The sequence below is a fragment of the Trichoplusia ni genome, chromosome 7, assembly GCF_003590095.1.
Source record: "Trichoplusia ni isolate ovarian cell line Hi5 chromosome 7, tn1, whole genome shotgun sequence".
Classification (NCBI taxonomy): Eukaryota; Metazoa; Arthropoda; class Insecta; order Lepidoptera; family Noctuidae; genus Trichoplusia; species Trichoplusia ni.
The window spans coordinates 9,133,928-9,145,915 of record NC_039484.1 but is presented as its reverse complement, the minus strand read 5'-3'; the positions used below and the strand labels follow the sequence as shown (position 1 = coordinate 9,145,915).

At 33.6% G+C, this 11,988-nt stretch overlaps 3 protein-coding genes across 7 annotated transcripts in view; all 3 read right to left on the bottom strand.

The window, feature by feature from the left end:
• Positions 1-251: 251 nt before the first annotated feature.
• Positions 252-7,973, bottom strand: LOC113495680 (dopamine N-acetyltransferase-like). 2 transcript variants are annotated; one of them, XM_026874551.1, is made up of 5 exons: positions 7,816-7,973; positions 6,504-6,587; positions 5,999-6,176; positions 1,854-2,065; positions 252-594 (listed from the first exon to the last, which is right to left on the bottom strand). In XM_026874551.1, exons 2-5 carry the CDS (start codon positions 6,575-6,577, stop codon positions 387-389), a joined length of 672 nt encoding a protein of 223 aa, XP_026730352.1. In that variant the 5' UTR covers positions 6,578-6,587; positions 7,816-7,973; the 3' UTR covers positions 252-386. The 2 variants fall into 2 exon arrangements, with proteins under 2 accessions (XP_026730352.1, XP_026730353.1); XM_026874552.1 differs by lacking the exon at positions 7,816-7,973 and adding an exon at positions 6,780-6,803.
• LOC113495674 lies at positions 2,910-5,992 on the bottom strand. 2 transcript variants are annotated; one of them, XM_026874539.1, is made up of 3 exons: positions 5,401-5,992; positions 4,828-5,322; positions 2,910-4,075 (listed from the first exon to the last, which is right to left on the bottom strand). In XM_026874539.1, the coding sequence occupies exons 2-3, from the start codon at positions 5,287-5,289 to the stop codon at positions 3,179-3,181; spliced, it is 1,359 nt and encodes a 452-aa protein (XP_026730340.1). In that variant the 5' UTR covers positions 5,290-5,322; positions 5,401-5,992; the 3' UTR covers positions 2,910-3,178. The 2 variants fall into 2 exon arrangements, with proteins under 2 accessions (XP_026730340.1, XP_026730338.1); XM_026874537.1 differs by having other exon boundaries at positions 4,828-5,992.
• A 1,896-nt stretch (positions 7,974-9,869) lies between the features above and the next one.
• LOC113495679 (dopamine N-acetyltransferase-like) overlaps positions 9,870-11,988 on the bottom strand; it is a 60,351-nt gene continuing 58,232 nt past the window's right edge. For all 3 annotated transcript variants that reach the window (XM_026874550.1, XM_026874549.1, XM_026874548.1), the window contains exons 5-6: positions 11,449-11,633; positions 9,870-10,915 (exon numbers count right to left, since the gene is read on the bottom strand). In XM_026874550.1, coding sequence (XP_026730351.1) covers positions 11,450-11,633 — 184 coding nt within the window. In that variant the 3' untranslated portion in view covers positions 9,870-10,915; position 11,449. The remainder of the gene's footprint in view (positions 10,916-11,448; positions 11,634-11,988) is intronic.

Here is an 11,988-nt window from a genome sequence, read left to right as displayed (position 1 = left end):
ACAAAAGCACAATAAATATTGCCAAATAAAATACTTATAAGTAGCACTGAGTCATTTATATAATTATCATTTTTATTTTAAGTACCTTTCAAAATGGAGTATTGTTTTTTTTATATTTTAGTCAAAGACCAGTCAGTTCATTGTACATATGATAAGCAAATGATAACGTGCCTATAGTTCGCCATCTGATCTCGATGCACTTCCTTTCCTTTTTAAGTTGATTAGGTTTTAAATCAGGTAACAAAAATAAATAATCAAAACAATAACATTCGTATATTCAAATATTGAGGGCATATTAAAGAAACTCCTCAAATTCTAACAGAATTTAAATTAAACACCTTATCACCGTAACTTTTAAATAGTTCTTATCACCTAAGGAATAAAGCTCATTTTCTGTCGAACAAAGTCTTGATATACACTCTGTCGTCGACGTGCGGTGGTTCGGGGACTATTAAGGGTCGTCCGTCTAGCTTGATGTCGACGTATCTAGCTGAATACACGCAGGTGAAGCCCAGTCGCTCTGCAGACATGGCTGAGTACGCACTTGATGTATCCATACGGAGAAGTCTGATGCCCCGCTCTTGTGTCGTCTTCCTGGAGTTAAAGAAGATGTTTGATTTAGAATGTTTAATGGACGCGGTATTTGTGAAAGTATTCTCGCTAGCGGTAAGAATGGTTTTAATTGCCAGGATTTCAGAAAGTCCATTATTTTGTGATGAAGAGGATGGGATCACAAACATTCAAGTCATGCAAAGACACCCACGCGAGGCTAATCTCAACTCCGAATGTTATTCCTAAGTGAAGATCTTCACACCGCGATCGGACGGTTTTTGCGTACTGATCTACATCACTATGCTATCTTTGCAGCTAATGATCTTCCCTATGGCGAAGGAACACAGGATTTCCACCGGGTCAAATATGGTTACGCCGTGATTAGTTATCAGTGGGATTCCGTTTGGTCACTGTTAAAGAGGGACTTAAAAATGTGCGTTTTGCTTGTAGTCTGGCATAATATAGATTGGCCACTTCGCCTTCCATAGAATTAGCAGACGTATTTCGTTAATATTATTGTGTTTTCTTTTGAAATAATGTTAAGATTTTTACATGACAATCGAGTGTCAGTTGCATTATGTAGAATTTAGGAGATAAATTGCTAAAAATATGGTAGTGGCTGAACAATGTCTAGCCTGTCAAAGACAATTGACTGACACTACCAGTCACTGACGTCAAGTGAAGCTACGGGCATATTGTATTCGAATGACATCTTGAACAGTATATTATAAACCAGATAACAAGTATTTTCTTACCCCATGTTCCAAAGTGACAAGTTATTGTCTGTCGAGTACATGCTTATGTCAGCAGCTGTCATTAATTTAAAGACGGTGTATCTTTGTTAGAATCCTTTGAAATAAAATTGTTAGCTTAAGCAAGGTAGTCTCTTACTTAAGCCGTGTGGTATTAAATTTGCTTTATATTTTGAATAAAAGGAATCTATTATCAGAAACATTTGGTTAATTAAGATACCTAGATATGATTAAGATTCTCTATTACTTCAGTTCATATCGTCGTTTCAAGAGAAAGCCTTTACTATATAATTTCAATCTGAGGGTACCGCAGTGCCCCAGCCAAGTCTCGAGCTTATATATAATTTCAGTGGGATGCAACTATCGATATTTGAAAACGCCTTAAAGTTAATTTACCGTATACGGGACACCAAACAGAATTGGTGAGTTTGGTCAGATAGGATTTGGAGAGCAAAGAATGAACCGTCTCAATGCGTAAGATCGCAAGTTGGTTGCAAAAAAATGGTATGTAATTAAAGACAATACCTATTGCCAACGGGCCCTACTTACTCGGTTTCCTCCAATAATGCATTCATGATCCCTCGTTTTCTCCACTCAGGGTGTGTGGCTGCTACCTTAACGTCTACTAAATACTCGTCTTCAGGATACTTCTCCCAGAGTCTGCATCCATCATCCCGTTTTGCTAGAACGTATAGGATCTTCACAAACTTTGGGTTTTGACACTTTTGTGCGAGGCTCAGGTAGTCGCTGCCATCTTTAGCCTGGAATTTACGGAAAAAGTCTTGCTAAATATCTACGTTATTCATAGGTGCAAGTAATTTTTGGCAAGTGATTCAACTTTATATGTAGGTTTATAGGTGAGAACGAGTGTTAGTCGATTTCTTTCATTAAATTAAATGTAAATCGCTTATTTTGTGTTGTGACCTCCTTGCCAAATAGGGGCAAGTACCTAATGTTTTTTTGAGGTATTCCACATAACGCACCTGTTTTAAAACGCACCTGGTGAAACGCACCTATTTTATTCCACGTAACGCACCCATGTTTAAAAATAGGGAAGAGAATTAACTAAACATAATAAAATATATCGATAATTTAAAGAAATCATTTATACATCGATATCATCACAGGTATCGTACAAGTTGCTTAACCAAAAGTGAGAAAGTGAGAAAAATATCTTTTTGCTTTTGGCACTATAATGTGTACCTATTCAGAGACGAATGTTATTTTGGGTTCAAAGAGGAAGTTAATATGATGTTAATAATAAATAAAACGCACAGGTATAATAGAAATGAAATGCGTGTAATAATCACAATCACATCATTAAAGCAGTAGGACCTGCATAATAATTACAAGGTAACTTTGGGTGGTTGTATCGTAAATTGTTTGGTATCGTAGATACAGTTTTATACAGGTTCCAGGTATAATTTCAAAAAGAAATTAAATTAGATTTTTTAATAATTATTTAAAAAATCTAATATAATTTCATTTACATCGTGTACTGTTTAATTATAAAAATAATAACAGAGTTATCATAATTAAAACGATAAAAAAATGAGGCATTCGTACTAGTCAGGAAAATATTTAATAAGTTATTATTTTCTCTATATAAAATTACAAAAAAAAACCAGATTGTTTCGCTGTCTTAAATAATAAAAACGCTATTAAATCCTTCTGGTTTGCAATCACAGTCACCTTAAAGCTAATAGTCTAAAGTAAATATAAAAAAACCTCCTTTAACTAAATATAATAAAAAATCACAGATGGTTATTATAATCACAGTAACAGTAATCTTATTACTAACAGTAAGTATATAAAAAATAAATAATCTTTAACATAAAAAATCACAGAATAAGCATTATCAATTCGTTGACTGATTAATCGTTCCTCTTCCTTAGCATCTCCAGACAATGCCCTATAGAGATAGAGCCAGTCACGTATTGATTTAATATATTTTCAATTATATTGTTTCTTTCTTGGGCATGTTTTTGATTTTCGGAAATGTTCATTTTCAATCTCATTTCAGCAAAATTATTGCAGTAGTTTTGCAAGTATATTAACAGTTTGGCTAAATTTACACCGCCCTTTGGGTTGATTTTTTTATTAATTTCTGAATAATGTGATTCGACAAAATTATTTGTTTTATTCTTTTCACCGTAACATGTAAATTTGCCTTTCCAAAATCGGTGTTCTAACCATTGGGCAACCATATAATCGTTAAATTTTGTGACATTTTTGTCCTGTGGAGACTGACTCATTATATAAAGCCATGCCTCATCTAAATCTGTTATAGGTAAATGAGGTAATAAAGTGCATAAAGCAACATGTTTCCTAAAAATGCTGTTTTTGGATAGACCTAGATCCCGAGATTTTCTTCGAAGCGCTTGTTTATAGTGAAAAAAACACCCACTTACAACTGCATTTGGAAACACTGCTAGAAAACCGCTCATTGCGGCTTCCTCAAAGTCGCTTTTAAAAAAATCTACTTGCGTATTAGGTACTGTTGTTTTTAACAATTGAAATAATAATTTGTAAGTTGATTTCTTTTTATCACATAATAAAGCATACACTAATGGTTTCACAACGCCGTCTATGTCTCCGTGGATGCTGTAGAGTTGTTTGAATGGTTTTGGCACACTTTTGAAAGTTCCGTCGCAATATAAATGACGACATCTCCCTAATTCGTCTTTACTTTTCTGGGTAGCAAACAAAAGGATCCTCCTTTTACCGTCATTATAATCCGCAAGGATGAAGTTGCAAAATGAGTTTGGCACCTAAAACAAGAAAATGCTGTTTATTTATGGTCATTGACAATGATCGGTTAATTAGGTACACACGGCTGTACATCAAGCTGTACAAAAACCAGTATAAGCTGAACGTTCAATCTATGGAAAGATCATATAAAGCGAGTCCAACACAAACTGGTTTTGTATAGCTCGATGTGTAGCCGTGAGTACAAAAACTTTTACAAAAATAATGATGTTGACAAGTCGAGCCTAAGCGCCTTTAAGGTTTATGATACATATATAACATAAGTGTTTGGGGTAGAGTTGATAGGTCTAAAGCTCACAGACCCACTTATTTAAATGATTATTTGTTAAGTTTTTTGTCTAATGACAGGACAGGACATTTTAATGATTGTTGAATTTTTGACTTTGATTGGCATGTTTTATTCAAGAATTAAAAAAATATGCATTTTAACTTTAAAGAAAGTTGCTTTATACTAGAAGGTTGCTCTCTATTTCTCGTCTAAGTTTCGTGCACGATGCGCGGGCGCGAAGAGGGTCGCGGGGTACTAAAGGGTGGCGGGGAGAAGGGTCGGGCGGCGGACGGCGCGCGCGCGGCCAACACCCAACAAAGATCAATGGTTTGTGCCTGGCTGATAGATGGCGCTAAAACTAAATATTGCCAAAGCAAGCGGTGCGAACAACATTATGAAATAAAAAAATAGTATAGAGCATAGATTATTATGACTAAACGGCAAGGCATCAAATAAAATATAGGTATTTTTATATTAATTACTTACTTGTACATCTGTTGGAGATTTCCCAAACAAGCGCTTGACTCCAAGACTTTTATTTCTTTTGTTATATAGTGTAGTTTTAACATTTTTAAATTCTGGTATATCTTGTGTCAAATTTATTCCCTGGTCTAGTAAATTATTTAGCTTTCTTTTATAAACCTCAGGAAGAGGGTCCAAGGTGGACATGGCTTCTTGATGTATGTCATCCACGACTTCTTGTACAAATTGTGTTACTTTATTCTGCGTACAAAAATGCTCGTTGTTCTTTAAAACATCTTCATATTTGCTGAGAGTAAGCACGGCACCACATGCTTGTATAGTACACCGCCACAAAGTGTTCCCATTTTTATACATTTTAATTAGTCTATGCGTTTTATTTTTATATAATAAAACTCTCTTGCCCTTTCTGCTTTTCACATATTTAATTAGCTCGCTTTTATTACTAGTTCCAGCAATTGGTTCCATGTTAAAACTGCACAAACTTTTTAAATAACTACACTTTCACAACTTCACTTAACACATTCGCGCAACTTATGAGTCTAAACACAGCAAAACAAACTGCAATTTTGCGTAAACAAGTTCCGGAAATGCTCGGCTAGATTCGTGTGAAGTCGGTAAACGCAACCTGTGACGCGAAAGGATACAATGGGGAGGCGGGGCTGCGGCTTGTGTCTGTGTGCTCCCGCGCCACGCGCGCCCCGTATCGCCAGAGATTAAGGGAGTATTGTACTAATACTTTCGGTTTTGGTTTTCGTCCATACTAACCAGGAATACTTTATTTTAAAAAACACTCTATGGTCGAGGAGTAAAGCATTTTTGTAAATTATATAAAATATTTTTTTTTACTTATTATCGATAGTTTCAGTTAGCATCCCATCTCTAATCGAAAATTTATCGTAGGTGCGTTTCGTGGAATAAAATAGGTGCGTTCCACTAGGTGCGTTTTAAAACAGGTGCGTTAAGTGGAATACCTCGTTTTTTTAAGTTGTTATTTTTGTTATCTACCGGTTTCTATCTTTTTTAGAAGTTATAAGACTAGTTCATTGTTGTGTACCATATTTTTGTCCAAATAGAACCATGATTCATATTCAAGTACCCGTATGAGGTCATACCGCTTACGTAATTGCCGAATCTATTTATATCCCATGGAACTATATACATGTGCTATGCTTACCTCTTCTAAAGGACATTTGCCGTTGATCATAACTCCAACGACTTTGCCATCTTTGTCGACTGCTTTGAAGGACAGACCCTCAGGTAAGCATTGTCTGCAGTAGTCGTCCAATTCAGCACATGGGCCGTCGTTGCACAGTCCTATGGCTTGGTTCATTGGTTCGTCAACGAAAAATGTTCTGTAACATGATTTGGATAAGGTTTAAGCTAACTTTGTTCAGAAAGATTCGAAAAAAATGTATCTAAATTGAGCTCAGTGCCAATTCGTTTAAGGCACTTTTTCATATTGGGGGACTTTTCGTTTTATGTAGTTATGGTTGTATTGAGCCTAGTCTTTTGATAACACAGACATTGGACACTGCCTTCAATTTGCGTTTGCTTTAAAACAATATTTACAGCACTGCTATGTGTTAGCATAAATCCATAGTTGTTACCCAAATAACCGTTATTCTAGGCAGAAGTATCGCCAATTACTCAATCTGTTTAGACAAAATATAAACACTTACATTTGAAGTAATTTCATGATTTCTTCCGTATCTCCGTCCTCCACGGGCAACACTCGAAATTCTGGTTTAGACATCGTTTGATTCCTGTTACACAAGATTTACTATCTATTAATATAATATAATTATTTTCCAGCGCCACTTACGGTACTTTTATGGTTGCATTCGTTAAGAAACTTAGCCTACTAGAGTTGACAATGAATTTATTTATTTACATAAGTTTTCCTTGTTTTGTTGGAGTATTCAACCTTTTTAAATATAACAAGCAATTTACTTAACTAAAATCTCGGCAAAAGTAATCATAAAGTTTAGGGTATCCAAAACTTTTACCAACAATTTTTTTTTAAATATCTCTCTATATTTATGTCTTGTATGTGGTAGTTATCTAATACTATTGAGTACTCGTATATCTGATATTTATACAACCGGTATCTCTTGAAGACGATAAATAGCTATCATTGTCTGTTTATCTGACTGTCTGTAGATTGTTAGAATTGATTTTGTTATTATCTAATCACTTCTAGTATCTCTTCAAATAACAGTGGTTGCCAGCTCTACATTTTGTTGTCTTTCGTTTCTATTTTTTTTTTCCGAATTTTCCCGTTGTTGTTATGAAATGTGTATCACTTATCATGTTTGAATCACCACCGTAAATATAACAGAATCAGACTGATTGAATACAGATAAGTAATCAAGAATCTTTGAGGATTAGATATATGAGGGGAAATTGTTATGCAATATAAAACAAAATATTTATAGTATTAAGTCAAGGAAAACTGCTAATGTCGTACAAAATGCATGCAGACTAACGAATTCAGCTAATTAGACTTAGGTAAGTTTTAGTAGTAATAACCTTATCCGGCGAATGTCTCCTGTCTTCTCCTATCAAACTATCCACGGCACCAACCGACCACATACAAACAAATCGGTCCAGCCGTTTAGGAGTTCACTGACATAATACACTTGTACCTAGTATAATGAAATAATCTATAAAATAGTGTGTATTTTTAGATGTTCTGCAGCTTAGCGTTTTCTGATTTAGTAAAGAAATGAGCATTGAATTAGATTTTCGACCGAGAAAAAGTGAAATGGCTCCAAAATTCTAAATAATCTATCCACCTAGTGATTCAGCATCGTTCACAACAGGATAAAACAAACCAAACGACGTGATCACACTTATTTTAACTACGCACGATGCTAAGACAATGCTGTGGTATCTAATACATTATTAACACTCTATTAAATCTATACAACATAAAATTATTGCGCTGTGCTCTGTTCAAATATAAACAAGTTATAAATATTGTTGACCTACCTGTTTTTAACGTTCCCAAATCAAAATGAACACAATCACATACTATTTTAAGTTCACAGAGAACAGAATATTTTAATTTTATTCCGAAATCGTGATTTTATTTTATATTATTGATGCGACGTCCTTCGATAAGTATGACTTGCGCGCGATGTGATAATGTTTTGAAGTTGAACGCTGTGCGTACATTAACATATTAACGGTGAAAGATAAAAATACAATTGTTAAGGCGAATACGATAGTGTTATCATGTATTTTCTGTTTAATGTACTTTGCTTAGATAATCCGGTTACTGGCATAGTTTAAGTTTCGTTTTTAATCCACGAAAATATTGTCAGTTTTTCGTATAGGTATTCCTCGATTGAAGATATTTGTTCTGCATGTTTTGGCATTCCATCTTGAGTAAATGAATATTTATAGTAATTATAGATAAATTTTATAATAATTTATTATAATAATTATAGATAAATTTGTGTAAAAGATCAATTTCTAGTTGTATGTTTTTGATAGTTATAACTGTCTATATTCAAGCGATAAAACCTTGCGGAAATTATAAATAGTGGCCCTAGGTATTGTTACACGTACAAAAATGTAAGATTTTATATTTCGATAGTCAAATAATATATCTTGACTGCTAGATCGTTTTGCGTTTAATTCGATTTCGTAATTTATCTTTCGTAGTGGTTAGTGATACGTATAGGACTCTACAATCTCTACTGACATCTCTTTAATGCCTTATTGTGTATTATCGGTAAAATTTGGAACTGTCAACCTTTAACAATTGTTTCCAAACTACCTTTGAGAGATGCTCATCTATTTTAATATGACTAGAATTATATTCGTACTTAGTTATATCTTTCTAGATTGTCGAAAAACTAAAGACGATAGAAGAAGATATTTGAAAATCAAGCAAATCTTAAAAATGTTTAAATTTCAAAGTTCAAAAGGTTCCCTTTCCGATTTAACTCGAAATATATAAATTAATAAATAATATGTGTTTTCCGACCTTTTTAGTATTTGACCGATAGTCGCGAACAGAGATACAGCTTTCACCAAATAAAATAAATATGTTCTTGAATTCTGCACACCAATAGATATTAGGTGATTATAATATGGTAAATAGAAAATGATGGAGCCTTAAATATATGCAGAGTGGTGGGGATGCGTCGCGTTGGTCTGACACAGAAGTTGTTAGTTGGCACACATTGTGTCAGTATTCACAGATCTACTTGTCGTTACTGTGAATGTACGTTTCTATTTATTTGGATGTACATTTTCCGCCATTTTCATCCTTATGTCGTGGTGGTAAGGTCTGAATTTGTGTTTAAATGTTTTGGCCCAGTCGTAGTAAGTAGTTTTTGGCAGTTAGGATGTGACTGACACGGCGTGGCTGAGAACAAGAACATAAGCGAAACAATGTGATTAAGTTACAGGACAAGGATAAAAATATTGATGTAGCTAAAGAAAATAACAAAAATAAAAGCTAAACTGTTTTTTTACTTTTATCATACTATCAATTAAGGATTAACCAGCATTTTCTTCTAGATTTTACGTTATCGAATTAATTGTTTAATAAATTAGATTCGACAAAAAAATATTTTTCCAAATATTTGGCTTCACCTGTATCCGGAAAAATCAAAATATCGTTTTAAGTAACAATTGTTTTTTTATTGTATTTGTTAATATAATGGTATTGTCGCCCAAAAACAAAGTTAAAAAAAAACTATTTATCTCCTTTTACGATTTCTCTATCAAACATTATAAAAATACTAATGTTCTAGGTCTAAGTAATAAACTACCTTTATTCACTAGTAATAAACAAGCTAAATTCTAGACAGGGATCATGCTTGGGAAAATAACTAATTATATTTTTTTGCCGTAAATAAAGATTACCCTTGACAGGTTGTTATGCTGTAATATTTTAATTGTATATAACGAGGTAAAGTTAATGAGATGCTTACTGATTAGCCGTTGAAACTGTAATTTGTTTGGACGAACAGAATGTTGTCGCTTTCTTTACTAAGTCTGTTATAGGTACGGAAATAAAACAATATCTCTTTATTTTAGTACACATTTATTGTAATTAAGATATAATATTTACACCACAATTCAATTGATTATAATTATATGATAATAGAATATTCATTGACTATTTCTTGGAATTGAAAAATAGTTAATAATTCTGTTTTTTTTTCGAACAGCGGTTTCATCCGATGTATAATTTTGATGTAATTTAATAGGTTCCAGACCAATATAATAATAAAAATAAGCCAGCTTATTTCTTTATTTATCTACTAAATCACATTCATATAATTTCGCCATGTAAAAATATGATAGTTCTTTTAAAAAGGTTTCTTCAAACATTTAATGTTCATATTTTATCACCAAGTTAAGGTAAATATCAAATAATACTACAATTTAAGGAACTACACATACGTAATATCTAAAGACACAAGACACCCATAGGAGCGCCTGCATATTTACTTGTTGCACAGTTTACATAAGGTGCGTTGCTATTGTACCTTACCAGGCACCGCACAATTAAATCTATGAATATTATGGAATGCATAATGCGGCGATGCCTATGTAGAACGCTAAATATGTAGAAAACAGTATTATAGTTTGTTCGGAAGACTATATCGTATGTATACTACCTTTACTATTCACCGCCTGCTTCAAACCTTTGCTTCCTTATATGCCAAAGACGGTTAATATTATGCCATCAATTTCGAATAGCTTCTGTCAATTGCGTTGTTGAATTTAAGGTTCTACGCGCCAACCAAGTGAGGTCTAAGTGAGATCAACACCACACTTCTAATACATTGCAGGCAGTTTTTTCTAAACTTACATAATGACACAGGTAACGAGATGAGAGATGTCTACATAATTATTAAAATTATACAGTTCAATAAACCCCTTACAGGGAAAGTTTTTTTCAAAACAATTAGCTTCGTTGCCAAAATATACAATCTCAGGCTTGAGGAAAATTTAGGATTATAAACATTACGGAATAAACAATTAAATAATTATGTAACGTTGAATATCATAATGATTCATAATACCTTTTTGTTTTTATATTTCGAATGTTCATGTTGTGCGGGTTCTGAAAATAAAAACAAATGATAAATAAATAATACTATAATAAACGTTTATTTTCTTACCGTTACTCAATTTTATTGTTATCAATGTTTTAATATGGTTTTTATTTCAAACTTTACCCAAGTTTAACCTGAACTTATTCATTATTATTCAATATGACTCTGCACAACAATCCTTAACGATAGATGATTCGGTTCTAAAGTATTTTTTGCCACTATTTATTTATTACCGTATTCGATGCATCAACGAAATCATGGATCAAGCATATTTCAATTTTTAAAGGTTGTGGTGGTCATTAGTTCGTTTGAGAAAACGTTGGAGACCGCTGATATTAAATTATTATAATTACATGACATATATACATTCTTAAAATTGTTGCCTTCGACGACACATAACATAGGTGAGATCCAGAAAGGCATGTTCAGATTCTGCGTACCTATCTTTGTGTGTGTTATATGAGTGTTTGTAAAACTTTCACTACGCATGGATTAAGTTCCTTATAATGGCAACTATATTCTTTGGAAAATTCGATCTTACCTTACAATTGTTTGATGTAGACTCTCGCCTCGAGATGCGGTGGTTCTGGTTGGGGCGCGTACGGCAGGTCAGCGTACAGCGTCGAGTATATCTTCTTGTACTTGAGCCGTTCTGCAGCGGCCGCGGAGAATGCTGATGTGGTGTCCATGCGCAAGGCGCCCGCGCCCAATGATCGCGCAATACGTCTAGAATACAAACAATTGTTATTATTGTAAAAGTAACTTATGGAGTTTCTTGCCGGTTCTTCTCCAAAGGAATGACGCTTTGGAACCGTGCAACGAAAGTCACCACTGTAATGAAGTGTGCAGCATTTATTTACTTCAGCAGAAATGAAATAAAATAAGGGTGAAGATCACTAATAGGTTTAGCCTGATATGAGTCTGACTTCCCCAAGAGGATCGAAAAACTATGGGATTTTACTGGATAAATATAAATAAATCAAAATGTTGTTTTTTTTTTTTACTTGACTTGTTATGAAACGTCGTATTTTTAAAATACTTGATTAGAAGACTAGATGCTCAAGTTTTAGGATCACCCTTG

Coding starts and splice junctions, on each gene's coding strand:
- LOC113495674 (XM_026874537.1), bottom strand. CDS start 5,289: ATGGAACCAATTGCTGGAACTAGTAATAAAAGCGAGCTAATTAAATAT. Junction 4,076..4,827: donor AATCTCCAACAGATGTACAA/GTAAGTAATTAA, acceptor TTCTTGTTTTAG/GTGCCAAACTCATTTTGCAA.
- LOC113495680 (XM_026874551.1), bottom strand. CDS start 6,577: ATGTCTAAACCAGAATTTCGAGTGTTGCCCGTGGAGGACGGAGATACG. Junction 6,177..6,503: donor ATCATGAAATTACTTCAAAT/GTAAGTGTTTAT, acceptor ATCATGTTACAG/AACATTTTTCGTTGACGAAC. Junction 595..1,853: donor GCATTATTGGAGGAAACCGA/GTAAGTAGGGCC, acceptor CTTTAACTCCAG/GAAGACGACACAAGAGCGGG.